General features: G+C 46.2%; 1 protein-coding gene across 1 annotated transcript in view; it reads left to right on the forward strand.

Moving 5' to 3' along the window:
- The window catches only part of LOC149457471 (membrane-spanning 4-domains subfamily A member 4A-like), a 57,541-nt gene that overhangs the window by 12,024 nt on the left and 27,400 nt on the right, over positions 1 to 18,117 (forward strand). The window contains exons 2-3 of the mRNA XM_089683689.1: positions 7,144 to 7,304; positions 15,355 to 15,474. Coding sequence (XP_089539815.1) covers positions 7,152 to 7,304; positions 15,355 to 15,474 — 273 coding nt within the window. The 5' untranslated portion in view covers positions 7,144 to 7,151. The remainder of the gene's footprint in view (positions 1 to 7,143; positions 7,305 to 15,354; positions 15,475 to 18,117) is intronic.

Consider the following 18,117-nt stretch of genomic DNA (forward strand, 5'->3'; position numbering starts at 1 on the left):
CCACTGACACCAACGATGGGGCACTATTCCTCCCAGTGATACCAATGATGGGGCACTATTCCTCCCACTGACACCAATGATGGGGCACTATTCCTCCCACTGACACCAATTTTTTACATTGACTAGTAGGTGCCTCATTTCCCATCCTCGGCTTATACTCGAGTCAATAGTTTTTCCCAGTTTTTTGTGGTAAAATTAGGTACCTCGGCTTATATTCGGGTCGGCTTATACTCGAGTATATACGGTAGTCAAGATATGTAAAGATTTTTCTACAAGAAGCACTATTTATGGCGCGAAAACAAATTGCTATGAGATGGATGCAAATAAACTCCCCTCTATTAATCAATGGATTGAAGCAGTTTATTATATTATATCATATGAAAAAGTAATGTATGGATATAGGAGGAATCAACAAAAATTGTGATTGATAAAAAAAAGAGATAGGAGGAATGGAAACGGAAATATAATAAGATTAGAAATGTAAGGTAGTGGATGGCAGTAATCTGGATGATTGAGGTTGATTAAGTGCCTGGAAGGAATATGTAGTAAATTTGTATTAAAGAAATATATTGTATTTTGTACTATGTATTTTAAATGTAGAATAAGTAATAAAGACTATTTAAAAAAATAACAAAAACCTCCAATTCTGTCTAACTCTAGGTTTCTATCTCCTCTTTTTTCCTTAAATATCATTCAACTTAGGGGTTCGGACCCCGCCGCCTGCAGCACTCCCTGCCCCTTGCCATGCCCTCCACCCTCTTCCTCACCTTCCATAAATGGTTTATCCCCCTCTCCCAGTTCCCACGTAGCTCTGTTCTCCAGCTCTGCTTACTACTATGCATTCTGGTTTATCTTTCGACATGAGACTTAAGTTTACAAATGTGTCAATCCTCGACCCTGTGAAACTCAATGTAGAGAGCGACTCAGGACCTCTCATTGTTGGGGGCCTTAGGACCTTTGCCCACCCTGGTAGGTGGATTTCGAAATTATCCCATTCTTGGGTTCTCTTATTGCTATCAATTTCATCATATAGTGAGTTTTGTACCTGATTGGATTGCATACTGCCATTGCTATTGGTAGGGATGACAAATGTGCTTTACATTGTCTTCTATATACTGAATCTCTTGTTTAGGAATGTAATGAAAACTAAATAAAGTATGCATAAAAAAATCTTCAAATTCAGGGAAAGGAGGTTTCCTCTCTACTCCTGTTCTGAAGACTACATTTTGCATTTTCGTTCAATTTAAGTCCCAGTGGTAGTGGTGACCTGGACAAATGGAGTGAGAGAACCTCCCCAATGGTTACACCTTATCTAATTTGGAAGGAAAAGTTTTTGGGAGTTTAGATAGAGTGGGCAAGCATTAAAACATATTCCGTTTATAGTTCTCCCCAGAAACACTTGGCAATTGTTATTATTATTATTATTATACAGTATTTATAAAGCGCCAATAGTTCGCTCAGCGCTGTACATTACAGAGGGGAACAGAACATGTGACAGAACAATAACAATACAATGCAAAACATGAGGAGATCGAGGGCCCTGCTCTTTCGAGCTTACAATCTAGGAGGGAGGGGATGGTGGCACAGGAGGAGATAACTGTGGGGGATGGAGTGGTAGGAAGAGTGGAGGAGGTCGGCAAGTTAGCAGGGGGCGGGGTAGGCTTCCCTGAAGAGATGGGTTTTCAGGGTGCGCCTAAATGAGAGGAGAGTAGGTGATAATCTGATGGGTTGGGGCAGGGAGTTCCAGAGGATGGGTGACACCCTGGAGAAGTCCTGGAGGCGGGCATGGGAGAAGGAGACCAGGGAACTAGAGAGAAGGAGGTCTTGTGAGGAGCGGAGTGTGCGTGCTGGGCGGTACTTGGATATTAGGTCAGTGATGTAGTTCGGGGCAGTATGGTGGACAGCTTTGTACGTCAGCGTTAGGATTTTGAATTTGATCCGTTGCGCAATCGGAAGCCAGTGGAGGGATTGGCAGAGGGGGGTGGCGGAAACGGAGCAGTTGAAAAGGTGAATGAGTCTGGCAGCCGTATTCAGGATGGACTGAAGCGGGGATAGCCAGCGGCGAGGCAGGCCAGTGAGGAGGGAGTTTCAGTAGTCGAGTCGTGATATGATGAGGGAGTGGATGAGCTGTTTAGTGGTTTCTGGAGTTAGGAACGTGCGGATTTTGGCGATGTTGCGGAGGTGGAGTCTGCACGAGTTTGTTAAAGAGTGGACTTGGGGCTGGAAGGATAGGTTGGAGTCCAAAATGACACCAAGTACTCTGGCCTGCGGGGCGGGTTTGATGGTGGCGTTGTTGGACATGATGGAGAAGTCAATGGGGGGTGGTGTCCGGGCTGGAGCTAAGACAAGAAACTCTGTTTTGGAGAGGTTCAGTTTAAGGAAGTGGAGCGACATCCAGTCTGATATGTCGCTCAACAGGTGTGTGATTCGGGCGGAGACCGAGGGGGTGAGGTGGGGGGTTGAGAGATAGATTTGTGTGTCGTCGGCATAGAGGTGGTAGTTGAAGCCGTGAGAGTGTATGAGTTGGCCAAGGGAGGAGGTGTAGATGGAGAAGAGAAGGGGCCCAAGGACAGAGCCTTGAGGGACCCCAACAGAGAGGGGGAGTGAGGGGGAGGTGGTAGCATTATAGGTAACGCTGAAAGAGCGTTGTGACAGGTAGGATGAGAGCCAGGAGAGAGCAGAATCTCTGAGGCCGAGGGAGTGTAGTTTTTTGAGGAGGAGGGGGTGGTCAACTGTGTCAAAGGCCGCAGAGAGGTCAAGGAGTAGGAGCACTAAATAGTGGCCATTAGCTTTGGCGGTTAGCAGGTCGTTGGAGAGTTTGAGTAAGGCAGTTTCGGTGGAGTGTAGGGGACGGAAGCCGGACTGTAGGGTATCGAGGAGGTTGTTGTCGTTGAGGTGAGAGCATAGGCGGGCGTAGACTAGGCGCTCGAGGAGTTTAGATGTAAATGGGAGCAGGGAGATGGGTCTGAGGTTGTTCGGGTCATTGGGGTCCAGGGAGGGCTTTTTAAGTATGGGGGTGATGTGTGCATGTTTCAGAGGGGAAGGGAAAGTGCCGGAGGAGAGGGAGAGATTGAAGATGTGGGTGAGGGAGCGTAGGATGGAGGGGGAGGGAGGTTGTAGGAGTTGTGAGGGGATAGGGTCGAGGGGGCAGGTGGTGAGGCGGGCATCAGAGAGGATCTTGGAGACTTCTTCGATGGTAGTAAGGTCAAAGGTGCGGAGTGTTGGGGGAGCTTCAGTATGAGGAATGTAGGGTGGGGTGGGAGAGGAGGTCAGAGCAGTGGTGGGGCCGTGGGAGAGGGGTGTAGAGGGGGTAGCTGAGTGAGGGGGAAGGGGTTTGGAGGGAGTTTGAGCAGCGACGAAGTCCCTGTGGGTTATGTCGAGGGGGAGGGGGGATGAGGGGGTAGCTGTGTGAGAGGGGACGGGTTGAGAAGGCGTGTGAGTTGTGGCAATGTCCTTGCGAATTGTGTCAATCTTGTTTTTGAAGTGATTGGCAATCTCAAGGGCAGTGAGTGAGGTGCTGGGTGGAGGTGGGGGTGGCGAGAGTAGAGAGTTGAAGGTGGAGAAGAGTCGGCGAGGATTGGAGGAGAGGGCCTTGATGAGGGTCAGGAAGTCAGCTTGTTTGGCAGTATGGAGGGAGGAGGTGTAGCTTTGGAAGGCAGATTTGTATCGGGTGAAGGCTTGTTGGGATTTGGTTTTGCGCCATAGTCGCTCCAGGGCACGACTGTGTCGTTTCAGGGTTTTGGTGTGATCAGTCTGCCAGGGCTGGAGCGGTCGGGGTCTGATGTTGCGTGTGGTTAAAGGCGCTAGTGAGTCAAGGGCTGTTGACAGCGCATTGTTGTAGACGGTCATAGCCAAGTCGGGGCAGGACAGAGGGAGGATGCGGTCATGGAGTTGATCAGCTGCGGAGTGGAGGGAGGCAGGGTTAAGTTTGCGGAGGTTACGGCTGGTAGAAGTGTGACATTTGGAGGGGTAGGCGTTGGAGGATGAGGAGATAGAGAAGGTAATCAGGTTGTGGTCAGAGAGAGGGAAGGGGGTGTTAGTGAGGTTGTGGGGAGCGCAGCGGTTGGAGAAGACAAGATCAACGATATTACCGTCGGAGTGGGTGGTGGATTGTATGCACTGTGCAAGTGCAAAGGAGGAGGTTAAGTGGAGGAGACGGGCTGTGTCCGGGTTGTCGAGGTTGACAGGGATGTTGAAATCCCCAAGGATGATAGTGGGTAGCTCAGAGGAGAGGAAGAAGGGTAGCCAGGAGGCGAAGTCTTCCAGGAAGCAGGGTATGGATCCAGGAGGCCAGTATATCACAGCAATCTTCAGGGGGGTTGGGGAGAATAGTCGGACGCAGTGGGCCTCGAAGGAGGAGAAGGATAGGGAGGGGGGGTTTGGGAGGACTCGGAAGGTGCTCAGCGGTGACAGGAGCAGGCCAACCCCACCACCTTTACGACCGTTGGGCCTGGGTGAGTGGGTCCAGGTGAGACCTCCGTAGGAGAGTGCAGCAGGGGAGGTAGAGTCAGTGGGCTGGATCCAGGTTTCCGTAATCGCCAGGAGGTTGAGGGAGCGGGAAACAAAGAGGTCGTGGATGGCGGTAAGCTTGTTGCACACCGATCGGGTGTTCAGGAGTGCACATGAAAACGGGGGGGAGATTTTAGGGAGCAGGGGGACAGATACTAAGTTGCGGGGGTTGCGGCAGGACGTGGAGGCGGGAGGGTTTTGTGCGGGTGAGGGAGGTGGTGGAGGGCCAGGATTCGGGGAGATGTCCCCCGCGGTTATGAGGAGGAGAAGAGTGAGAAAGGTGGCATGGGAGCGGGATGTGCAGGAGCATGAGAAACTACTAGTGGAGGTGTTTGGGTCAGTGGGAGAGTGGAGTAATAGGAGGAGGTGGTGGGAGCCATAGAGGGGTGAGGGAAGCAGTGAGGGCACAATATACAAATGTTTGGGAGGAGCAGAGGGATATAGTGAATGGATTTTGGGAACAGAGGAGAGGAAAATGAGAAGGAGGAGTGGAAGAGGCATTTTGGGGAGGTGATGAAAGCAATAGTAGGGAGATGATAGCAATGAGGGGTAGATGTACAAGTTTTGGGGTGGGCAATAAAAACCTGACAGGGTTACAATCCTTATCAGAGCCTATTGCACTAATTGTCTTATCTCATTGTCATTGAGTCCAGCAACCAGCTCTGATAACTATAGATATATCCGAAGTATTTACAACAACCATTACTATGTCACGGAAAACAGTTGTATTTCATCAACTGCTGTATTGTATGTCCTTGCTATTCTGGTCCACTTCAAAAGGACTCTCATTTCAGTTAATGACACCGATAACTTTTAAACTCAGATTTCTATCTCTATAGCCATTTGCAATAGCCTTTACCACTCAAGTGTGTCAAGAAAAACTAGCTGTATTTTCGTAAACATTTATATTCCATTATTCCTACTCGTAACTATGTGTACATAGAATCGTATAAAGCTTAAGAAGGGATCTACGGCACCTCAAAAGCTTGCATCTTTAACCATAGCAAAACTTCACTCATTTTTTTAAACTTTAATTGAAAGTATTCCTCCTCCCCCTTTCTGCAATTATCAACATATTTTTTTTTCATAAGAGGAAAGGTTTTTATTGCCAAGCACAGCCTATCTTTCCACATTTCTGGCCTAGGCCAGAATGGTGTCCCCCCTGTCGAAGCCTCATGAGATACTTATGTCACGGATCCCATAAGGCTTCGGGGTTGTGCAGAACCTAGTGAGTTTCATCAGGAAGCCAGTTTCTAGGACATGGAACAGACAGACAGCCTACTGATGATGTCACAAGGAAGATAGCAGAGCATGACCCGGAGTGCGATGGCTTTTGGCGGAGCACAGCTGGACAGTAGTGGATCCACCGAGTGGGTGAGTATGCTAATTCAGCTCTATCCACCATACCAGGTAAGAAGAGATTGCATGGACACTCAAAGCTGGAGGTAAAGGTAATTCCGCGCCGGGAGTGTGGGAGCGAGCGTCCAGTACCACTAATCCAGAAGTATCAGCATAATGAAGGCAGGACACCACTCTACTGATCAAATTGTGACCAAGTCCTGGTGGGTGTTGCTAGTACTAGTGGCACTAGTATGCGCATGGGTACAAGCACCAATGTATCCGCACATATGTGCATTAGCACGTGCTCAATTTCTGCGAGCATAAGAGCTAACGTGTTAGCCTGTGCACAGTCTGTCCAGAGCCATCTTGTCTATTGGCTTGCCCTTCTTGACAGGCGAAATGAGTCAAGGGGCATGGTGGGAGCAGCACTGGCTGAGACCATATACTCTCACTAGCACCGGGTCGGTAGAGCAGCATCCTGCCTTCGTTAAGGAGAGGTTGCTATTACAATTAACCCTGGAGGGGTAAAGTTCTTCTTTATGGTAGCAAATATAGTTCTGTATCAAAGCTAATCTATGTGAGATTCGAAGTCAGGGGAAGGTAACCAGCTGTAGATTTATGCTTTGGTTGTCAGTCCTGCAATGCTTCATGGGACATGTAGTTTTAAAACAGCTGGAGTGCCGAGGTTGCCTACCCCTATTTTAAGTGAAGTCCAGTGGGCTAAGTCAAAATCTGTCTTCTTATATATTGTAGATATTCCAACATTGGTATCTCCCATCTATAATTCCTGACCCTGTTCCTGCTCCTGGGAGTTTGCAGTTTTCCTACCTACCTTTGTGTGTGTCAGCTCCTTCTGTCACATTCTCCATGATAAAATAAATACAAATTCAATGGGAAGGGTGGGAACACCTTATAACTGGCAGAGCAGACATGCGGCCCAGGAACTCAATGCCAAGACCTCACCAATAGAGTCCCTATCAGGTGGTTTAAATCCAAACAACCATTAAACCCTGCAATATCCATTTTCAGTGGACAGATACTCTAAGTCCATGTAGTAGTGCTAAGAGATGTATTTTTTAATAGGTAGAAATCCCAAGCTAACAAAGTTTTTGTTTGTATTGGAAACCTCCTTTAAGGGGATAATTAAGGGCACCACAAATGGCTGATATGGAGGGAACTAATTATATCCAAATAACACAAGTGGACAAAATAATCGATAATATTATTCTATGATTAAAGCAAACATACCCCTATAATGAAGTGGTTACATTTTGTTATGTTTTTCTCCTCCAGCTTTAATCATGGCAGCAAACGCTATTCCAGCCAATGGACCTTATATTGTGATACCCCAGAGCACCCTGCCCACTGTAGTTTCACCAACAGTGCAAATTGCACAAGGACAAAAAGCTGGATTATATCAAGAGTTCCTAGGAGGCCAGCCCAAAGCTTTGGGGGTAAGTGCTTTTTTGTTTCTTGGTCTATGTATGTTTTCAGAATTGGATAGTAGGTATTTGTAGTGCTTACCCCCAAAGAAGGCGCTTGGGTTCACTGACTCTGGATGTCAACGACCTTCCCAGCAATGCTACACTCTCTGACGCACCAAGGCTAAAGATAGTATATTTATTTGTGCAACACACAGTAAAACAATAACTAAAGGGTGCAAAAGCAGTAATAAACACTTAAACAAGTACACACAAACGGTACAAAATAATGTGTGACTTACTAAATGGCAAGTGGAACAATGACTTTACCCCTAGTACTTGCACTAAGGGGCTCCTGACTATGGGGCAATGGAGACTGGCCAGTGTGCAGCAAGTATGGCCAGTGGCCCCTCATGACACATAAAATGATGACTTGTCTCCTCCCGCTCTCTGTCTGGGGCTCAGTGATGCCAGCTGCTATGATGTTCTCAACCCGACCAGGTGGCTACACAAGACTTGACAGTGGTGTTCCCATAGACCAAAAGATGTTAGTGACTCTGCCTCACCAGCACTACAGCATATCATCCCATCAGCAGCCTGCTGCATGATGTGTGTTCTACAATGTTCTCCTAACAACTGCCTTGAGCCCAGGAACAGTCCTTTCTTTTCCTCCTCTGCAGAGCTCTGGCAATCCTTAGATCTGTACATCCAAAACACTCTGTAGCACCAGGTACAGTCTCTCTGGAGATTACATCTTCTACAAGTCCTTGCTCCTCCCAGCAGGTTTAGTCTTTTCCCAGGCTGCACATCAACAGCATTACTGCTTTCCCAGGTGGTGGGTAGGACCTTTTCTTTGCATAGAGCCCTGGAAATGTTCATTGCTCACTGGCAGGCAAGGAAAGGGAGAACAGCTGCAGCACTGGCTATGTGTGAGCTGCAGCATCATTTGTGACACAGCCAGTGACAGCCTGGTCCATGCAGCTGAAGTTCAGGGAGCACTCCCCCCAGAAAAAAAGTCTTTGGCCCTGAAGAAGCAACATTGAAACCAGTGGAAGAAATAAAGTATCAAACCAGACACAGGATCACATAACAGTATAACAGTAAGCTGAATATTACATTAATACTGACAAGGAATAGTATTTGCCCAAATGAAAGCTATAGCAAAAAACAGTTGATTATAGACACATTTGACCCTGGAGGTCAAGCTAATTCTGTGGCCTGCAAAAGGAGCAGCCACCAAGATGTGTCAGAAGGCGGACCATAGCTTCTGTCCACTTGTATAAAGGCTTTAGTGGGCCAAAACCCACCAGTCATAATAGATTCTTCTTGTATCACCAAAGTTTCCCAAAGTAGGCCCAATCCACCACTTAACTCTTTGTTCTTTAAGTTCAGACATTTTTTTCGCAGACAATAGCACTGTGTGTTCAGAAAGCTGTGAAGAAGATGTGTCTTGTAGACCCTGAGTTTCTATCTTCTACTCGAGTCCACAGGGTATCTACCCTAGCTGAGACACTTTCTCTGCTGAAGTCTTCTATTTTGGTGTCAGATGCTTGCATGCACTCTGTCCTCCGAAGAATCCTATCTGGAGATGACAGGAGCCAAGAGCTACCTTACCAGGTCTGTGTTCATTCCAACAATCAGAATTCTCATAGACCCTGGTACCTGAGAACACACAATGGCCAGTGTGTCCAAGGTCCCAGGCTGTCCAAAGCTTAATGGATCTGCTCTGATGCATTGAACCTATAAGTCCTCCAACTTTTGCAGAGGCATATACTTCAAGTTTTTGTTGTAGAAGGCTCCAGTCACCAAAGTCACTTGAGAATCTGAGTCAGCAATAACACGACACAAACATGCATCTTCAGTTCAGGCCTCTCCCTCTTTCTTGCATCACAACAGAATTGGAAGTTGGCTGAGGCTGACTAATTCTTGGGAGTTCCTCTGCGTTCTTTTCCAGTGATCCACCTCCTCCAGTGGACTCCTCTTCAGCTGAATCCAGACCGAGTCAGGATTTAAGACACCTCCCAAGCTATGCTGCATTATGTCTTGATCTACATCTGCAGGCTCCTCTCCTTTTTTTTAAACACAATTTGGTACAATATATTGTTCAGTCACCTGATATACATTCACCGGCAACTCTATTAGGTACACCTTGCTAGTGCCAAAAAAGTCTCCCCCACACCATTACACCACCACCACCAGCCTGAACCATTGATACAAGGCAGGATGGATCCATGCTTTCATGTTGTTTACATCGAATTCTGACTCTATGTCTGAATGTCGCAGCCAGGGGCAGACTGACAACTCATGGGGTCCCTGGGCAATAGGGGATCATGGGGCCCCTGTGTCCTTGCATAAACTCAAAAAAGCCTATGAAAAAGGTACCAGGGGCATCTCATGGGGCCCCCTACTGACCCCGGGCCCTCGGGCAGTGCCCGAGTTTCCAAATGGTCAGTCCGCCCCTGGTCGCAGAAACCAGTCTGCCCTTTCTCCTCTGACATCAACAAGGCATTTTCATTCACACAACTGCCGCTCACTGGATATTTTCTCTTTTTCAGACTATTCTCTGTAAACCTTAGGGATAGCTGTGCATGAAAATCCCAGTAGATAAGCAATTTTTGAAATACCCAGACCAGACTGTCTGGCACCAACGAACATGCCATGGTCAAAGTCACTTAAATCTCCTTTCTTCCCCATTCTGATGCTCTATTTGAACTTCAGCAAGTTGTCTTTACCACATCTAGATGCTTAAATGCATTGAGTTGCTGTCATGTGATTGTCTGATTAGCAATTTGTGTTACCAAGCAATTGAACAGGTGTACCTAATGAAGTGGTTGGTGAGTGTAGTTGAACATTTGCTCACTTTGATGTTGAAATGCGCTCAAACTGATAAATCAAGCCAGAAGTTTTCTTTGTTCACCAATATTCCTCTTGTAAGATGACAAGGTAATCGTAGGCCATACAAGTCTTCTGACTGAATTCACAAAAGACTAAAAATGGTGAACCAACACCCTACACTCTCCTCATCCCCTCGGTCCCTGTTGCACTTACCTCTATGGATGATTAGCTTTCAGTGCCCATGCAGTGGTCCAGGGATTTGAAAGCCCCGTTCTTCATCTTCTTTCCTTAGGGTTTCTGGAATGGATCCGAGAGATTCTGATTAATCAAAGTGGTCATGCGAAAAGCGCATCCAAAGCATTGGTGCCTTGGCATATGTATTCCCCCTCCACTGCCTTTGCAGCATAAGGGGGAGCAGTTGGGGCATGGTAAAGATACAGCTCAAGAACTAAAACAAAGTTGACAGGGGTGGGCCTCTATCAATGAACCTTAGCTAAAAACAATACACTGACAGGACAGGCAGGACAATAGGAAGCAAGGGACAATCTCCCCAATGGGGATGGCAGCAAAACCATGAATGGGGTTGTACCTCTTCCCCACTCCATCTAAAATGTAAAGCTGAACTCCAGGCAATACAAAGGATTCATTATTATACAATTAAAAGAATTTTCAATTGCAAGCAGTGTAAGTGCTAAATCAGGTGTGCTGCAGTACAAACTGCATTCTGACACGAGGAGAGAGCAGAGTGACAGATTAATGAACCCATTAGCTTCTCCTTTCCCTGTTCAATCACAGGGTGGATGTCAAGAGGGGACCTGTAAGTGAAAGTGAAACTGCAGCACAGAAAGATCAGGTCCCTTCCCTGGTGCTGTGAGGTACAATTTCAGGAGACAATGGGCAGAAATACAATTTGGCAGGTGTAGCTGCCATATACACTATATTGCCAAAAGTATTGGTCGGCCTGCCTTTACACGCACATGAACTTTAATGGCATCCCAGTCTTAGTCCGTAGGGTTCAATATTGAGTTGGCCCGCCCTTTGCAGCTATAACAGCTTCAACTCTTCTGGGAAGGCTGTCCACAAGGTTTAGGAGGGTGTCTATGGGAAGGTTTGACCATTCTTCCAGAAGCGCATTTGTGAGGTCAGGCACTGATGTCGGATGAGAAGGCCTGGCTCGCAGTCTCCACTCTAATTCATCCCAAATGTGATCTATCGGGTTGAGGTCAGGACTCTGTGCAGGCCAGTCAAGTTCCTCCACCCCAAACCATCATCCATGTCTTTATGGACCTTGCTTTGTGCACTGGTGTGCAGTCATGTTGGAACAGGAAGGGGCAATCCCCAAACTGTTCCCACAAAGTTAGGGGAATGAAATTGTCCAAAATGTCTTGGTATGCTGATGCCTTAAGAGTTTCCTTCATTGGAACTAATGGGCCAAGCCCAATCCCTGAAAAAATAACCCCACACCATAATCCCCCCTCCACCCCCCTTACACTTGGCACAATGCTGTCATGCAAGTACCGTTCTCCTAGCAACCGCCAAACCCAGACACGTCCATCGGATTGCCAGACATAGAAGCATGATTGGTCACTCCAGAGAACACGCCTCCACTGCTCTAGAGTCCAGTGGCGGCGGGCTTTACACCACGGCATCTGACACTTTGCGTTGCACTTGGTGATGTAAGGCTTGCATGCAGCTGCTCGGCCATGGATGTTGGTTATGTGTTATAGAAGACACTGGTAGTGATAGCAGAATTCAGGCTTTACTTGTGTGGCTTAAGTTACAAACATACAGAGCACATTTCTCAGCAGACAGATTACTTCCTGAAGATGATAGAGAGAAGAAGGAACAAACAAGTTTTCAGATATACACGTCTAGTAACCTTTAGTGTATAGTGCCATCTACTGGTCAAGTGATATTAACACACAATACTATATATAGTACATTATAGTACATGCTGTTGCATTCCCAACACCCCTTCTCAACGGCATGTGCATAATTATATGACATTTAGTCTCTTTTGTAGAAAACAATAACGTTCCCTTGGCAAAGGTTTGGTGAGTGCATCTGCAGTCATCTCCTCTGATGGGCAGTACTGGATGTCGATAACCCCTTGTTCTTGCATGTCTCTGAGCAGATGATATCTTACATCAATGTGCTTGGTTCTTGGGTTAATCTTCTCAGAGTGTGTAAGCTTTATGCATCCCTGATTGTTTTCAAAGATGGGTGTGGGTTGTGACATATTCAGTACCATGTCTAGTAGAAGTTGACGAATCCAAATGGCTTCTTGACATGCATGTGCTGCTGCTATGTATTCCGCTTCAGTTGAAGAGAGTGCAACAGTCACTTGTTTCCGACTAGACCAGCTTATGGTTCCTTGTCCATGCTGGAAGATGTAACCACTTGTAGATTTGCGGTCAGTGGTGTCTCCAGCCCAATCAGCGTCCACATATCCAATCAGTTTTGGGTTTGACGATGCTGGAAGTCGCAGCTTCATCCGATTTGTTCCCTTTAGGTATTGCATTACCCTCTTTACTGCATTCCAGTCTCGTTGACACGGTGTTGCGACTTTCCTGCAAAGTATTCCCACTGCTAGGGCGATGTCTGGTCTTGTCACGGTGGCGATGTATAGCAATTTTCCGATTGCCCTGCGGTAATAATCATTGTTAGGTAACAAGTTTTCTGTTCCATTGTTTTTTAGATAATCCGGTTCCATTGGTGTTTTCACTTTCTTTGCATCTTGCATGTGAAACTGTTCTAACATTTCTGTAATTTTCTGACTTTGGTGAAGAAGATAGCTTCCATCCTCTTCCCGCTCTATTTGAATTCCTAGATAGTGAGTAACGTTCCCCAACTCTTTAATTTCAAAATTTTGTTTCAGTTTGTGAACTATTTGGTCATAGTCCCCTTCTTGTTCAAAACACGTCAAGATGTCATCGACGTATATTAGGATGTATGTCCATTTGTTCTCTCGATTCTTTGAATACAGACATGGATCTGCTTTACTTTTTGAGAACCCTTCTTTTCTGAGTATTTCGTTCACTTTTTCATTCCATGCTCTCGCCGCTTGCTTGAGCCCGTAGATGCTCTTTTGCAGTTTGCATTCAAGGTTCTTTTCTTTCTCAAATCCATGTACAGATCCTCCTTGATGTCTCCATACAAAAAGGCAGTTTTGACATCTAGATGCTTTACTTGCATTCCCTTTCCGGCAGCAATACTAAGGAGTGTTCTTATAGTAGAATGTTTCACAACTGGAGCAAATGTCTCATCGTAATCTTCTCCAAATTTCTGGGAGTATCCCTTGGCAACTAATCTTGCTTTGTATCTATAGATGTTTCCTTCTGTATCATATTTCACTTTAAAAATCCATTTGCTTCCGATGGTTTTGCGACCAGGAGGGAGTTCTGTTAGTGACCAAGTTTTATTTTCTTGAAGTGATTTTATTTCTTCTTCAGCTGCTTTTCTCCACTGATCGGCTTCCCTTCTCGGCAAAGTTTCTATGTCTTCCCAGGATGTTGGCTCCTGTGTTTGATGTGTTTTAGCAGCGTATGATAACCTGCGGGGTGGTATCCCTTTTGTCATTCGAGAGGATCTTCTGATTTCTTGTTGTTCAGTGGGTTCTATTGGATCGTTGATTGTAAGTTCCACTTCTTGTTCTGGCTCTTGTCCTGCTTTGCATGGGTCAGTGTCTCTTGCCGATTCAGCGCGTAAATCCTCTCCACATTTTTCAAGAATTGTATTATCTGGTGCTTCACTTTCATCAAAATAAACACTGCGGCTTACTGTGAACTTGTTGGTCTTTGGACAAAGGATTCTATATCCCTTACTCTGCTCACTGTAGCCAACCAGAATGCCTTCTATGGCTTTGTTCTCCAACTTGGAGCGTTTCTGACTTGGAATGTGGGCATATGCTTTACAGCCAAATACTCTGATGTGTCCTATGTTGGGTTTTGATCCATTCCACAATTTCTAGCATAGAATTTACATGTTCACCCATTTCCTGCCCTTTTTCCAGCCTCATCTTATACAGTTTGCGCAGCAGATATAGTTTGCTGTTTAGGTTTGCATGTTCATGCAGTCTTTGTAATGCAGTCCACATACCTTTAGCTGTGCTTTCTTTCCTTATATGAATGAGTTGATCGTCCTCCACTAACAGGCTTATGACTGCTTTTGCTTGCCTGTTTTTCCTGTCCCATTCTTCCGGGTTGTCATTGGGTCTGTGTGTATCTAGTACCTGCCACAAGTCATCTTTGGATAACAGCATTTCAAGCTTAAACTTCCACAGCTGGTAGTTGGTGTTGTTGAGCTTTGCTATTGTAAACTTCATATCTGAAGCACTTGCCATCTTTCAGTGAATTGGATTGTAAATGCAGCACTTACTTGCTTGTAGTTTTCCTTTTTCCAGTGTCTGGAGCTGGGCCCATAACCTGTTGGTTATGTGTTATAGAAGACACTCGTAGTGATAGCAGAATTCAGACTTTACTTGTGTGGCTTAAGTTACAAACATACAGAGCACATTTCTCAGCAGACAGATTACTTCCTGAAGATGATAGAGAGAAGAAGGAACAAACAAGTTTTCAGATATACACAACTAGTAACCTTTAGTGTATAGTGCCATCTACTGGTCAAGTGATATTAACACACAATACTATATATAGTACATTATAGTACATGCTGTTGCATTCCCAACAATGGAAACCCATTCCATGAAGCTCTCTACGCACTGTTGTGCTAATCTGAAGGCCACACCAAGTTTGGAGGTCTTTAGCTATTGACTCTGTAGACAGTTGGCGACTTCTGCTCACTGTGCGCTTCAGCATGCGCTGACCCCGCTCTGTCATGTTACATGGCCTACCACTTGGTGGCTGAATTGCTGTTGTTCCCAGTGGCTTCCACTTTGTTATAATCCCACTAACAGTTGAGCGTGGAATATTTAGTAGCCAGGAAATGTCACAGATGGATTTATTGCACAGGTGACAACCTATCACGGTACCACACTTGAATTCACTGAGCTCTTGAGAGCGACCCATTCTTTCACAAATGTTTGTAGAAGCAGTCTGCATGCCTAGGGGCTTGATTTTATACATCTGTGAGCATGGAGGGGATTGGAACACCTGAATCCAATGATTTGGAAGGCTGACCCAATAGTTTTGGCAACATAGTGTATATATTTAATCTGTGTATTTAGCTGATGGCACATATATTGGCACCGGATAAAGTAATTTTTTTTACTCCTGCTTTCTGTACACAGACTATGCAGATCATGGTGGCCCTTCTGTACGTTTCTCTGGGTACGGTATTGCTATTCACCTTGGACAGCTACGTGTCTTACGGTACATACAGCGGGATCAGTTACTGGGGTGCAGCATTTGTGAGTATATCTTCCATATCTAACTAGAGTGTTTAGGACTAAAGTACTATTTCCTCAATATTGCTATTCTTGGGAGACACTAAACATCGTGACTTATTGTGACACTGCTATGTACATTAGCCTGTAACACTTCTTTATATTGATAACCAACTTCAGTGCACTTTGGCGTTGTCATTATGTGATTCCAGTAGTTCTTGATAGCACCACTTTTATACTTTATGGCTGCATTAAATTCAAAAAGAATCACTTCCTGTTCATAAATAACAAAACTGGAGGTCATTAAGACCAATGCTAACTAGGCATACAGAGACAGGCAGAGTGACTGTTTCTGTACGCTGTCTAGCAGGCAGCACATTTGCTGCTGCTCTCCATTGCCCAACTGTCACTGGTTATCAAGAATGCTAATCGCTTCACAGCTGACAGGCTGTTAGCAGTCAGTGATGCTGACAGTAAACGAAGATTGATGGAGAAGCTGAGGGACTGTTTCACCATCAGGTCCACTTTCTCCCTGTGATTGGAAGCAGATGTTATAACCAATAGCAGGCTGTCTATTGGCTAAGTACTACATGGGCTGCCTGCTATCAGTCACAAGGGGAGCAGATCTGATGGGGTACTTGTGTCTGTGGGGGAGCTGCAGCAGCAGTGTTGAGGGAGCTTATGGACACTTCTGCCTCCTGCATGAGGTGCTTCCTCAACAAACAGAATGTCGGAGACATTTTTTAATGAATTCCCCGGACTGTGTGCATATGGCTGGTTTTTCCACCAGCATGAAATACAAATTCTTGCTGCAACCACCTGTCGGAATGAGTCTTTAAAAGCATAGTTCACCTTTACCCAAAAAACTGCCTATGCAGATAAGGGGTATCTGTAGAAATAAAACAAGCTTTGCAGCTGTGACCAAGATTGAATAATGCCCTTGCTTTAGGTGTGGTCCATTTACATATCTCATGAGGTGTGACCAGAAAACTCCCAGTTGCTAAGGATGTTGCTAAGAGACACCTAGCTGTTACTGTTCACCTTCACCACCACAGGAGTGAGCTCTCAAACACTGAGCTCAGAGCTACTACATCAGGGGAGAGAAAGAGCACGTGAAGGGGTTTGAATCAGGGAAAGGGCTCACTCTTATGATGGTGAAGGTGCTCTTCCTCTGATTCCAACCCCCTTGCGTGCTCTTTCTCTCCCCTGATGTAGTAGCTCTGAGCTCAGTGTTTAAGAGCTCACTCTTGTGATGGTGAACGTGAACAATAACAGCAAGGCTTCTCCTTGCAACCTGCTTAGCAACATCCTTGAAGTTTTCTAGCCAGGCTTCATAAAGAACGTACATGGCCTACACCTTAAGCAAGGACATTATTCAACCTTGGTCAAAGCTGCATGGTTTGTTTTTATCTATAGATGCCCCTTATCTGCATAGGACTTTTTTTGGTAAGAGTGAACTAACCCTTTAAGGGGTGATAACATACAGCATGTGGTAAATTTTATGAATTGATATTCACATTGATTGATTGTTTTCAAAAGGGACAATAAAATAGGACTAACAGTGGTATAATAGCAATAGTTGCCATTAGATACTAGTACATATAGAGCAGGGCAGGCTGGATAAAGCTAATTGTGTTTCTTAGTTACTTCAGATTTAGGCGATATTGGGGAAAAAATGTAGTATTAAGGAAATAGCAGCCTAACAAGCAAAAACCAACTTACTGAATTGAGCCCGTTATATTGAGGCATATGCAGTATGAGACAATACTGAGCCTAAAGAATGTATTTCAGAAAAAATGTTTGTCCAGAAAAAAAAAATATGTACTGAGAAAACACACAGACTGCTACTGCTGAACTACAATGTTGCCTGGATGTCATGATGATCTCTCTCTCTCTCTTCCCCTCTCTCTCTTTCTCTCTCTCTCCCCCCACGTCTCTCTCACCCTCTCTCCTCTCTATCTCTTCCCCCCTCCTTCCCCCTCTCTTCCCCTCCCTCCCCCCTCTCTCCCTCCCCTCTCTTTCTCCCTCTCTCTCTCCCCCTCTCTCTCCCCCTCTCTTTCTCCCTCTCTTTCCATCTCTCTCTCCCCCCTCTCTCTTTGTCCCTTTCCCTCTCTCTCTGTCGCTCTCCCCCTCTCTCTCTTTCCACCTCTCTCACCCTCTCTTTCTCCCTCTCTCTCCCTCTCTTTATCCCTCTCTCTCTCCTATCTCCCCCCCCTCTCCCTCTCCCCCCCTCTCTCCCCCTCTCTTTCTCCCTCTCCCTCTCTGTGTATCCCCCTCTCCCCCCCTCTCTCCCCCTCTCTCTCCCTCTCTCCCCACCCCCCCTCTCTCCCTCTCTCTCCCTCTCTTTCTCTCTCTCTCTATTTCTTCCCCCTCTCTCTCTCCCTGCCCCCCCTCTCTCCCCCCTCTCTCTGTACCCCACTCTCTCCCCCCCCTCTCTATCCCCCCCTCTCTCCTGCCCCCTCTTTCTCTCTCTCTATTTCTCTCCCTCCCTCCCTCTCTCTCCCTGTCCCTCTCCCCCTCTCTCTCTCCCCCTCCCCCCTCTCCCCCCTCTCTCTCCCCCCCCTCTCTCCCCTTCCCCTTCCCCTCTCTCCCTCCCCCTTCCCTCTGTTCCTCTCCCTCCCTCCCCCCTCTCCCTCCCCCCCTCTCTCTCTCAATGTTTCTAACTAC

This window comes from Staurois parvus, unplaced genomic scaffold (genome assembly GCF_062004578.1).
Source record: "Staurois parvus isolate SC_StPar_1 unplaced genomic scaffold, SC_StPar_1.0 ptg000320l, whole genome shotgun sequence".
Taxonomy (NCBI): domain Eukaryota; kingdom Metazoa; phylum Chordata; class Amphibia; order Anura; family Ranidae; genus Staurois; species Staurois parvus.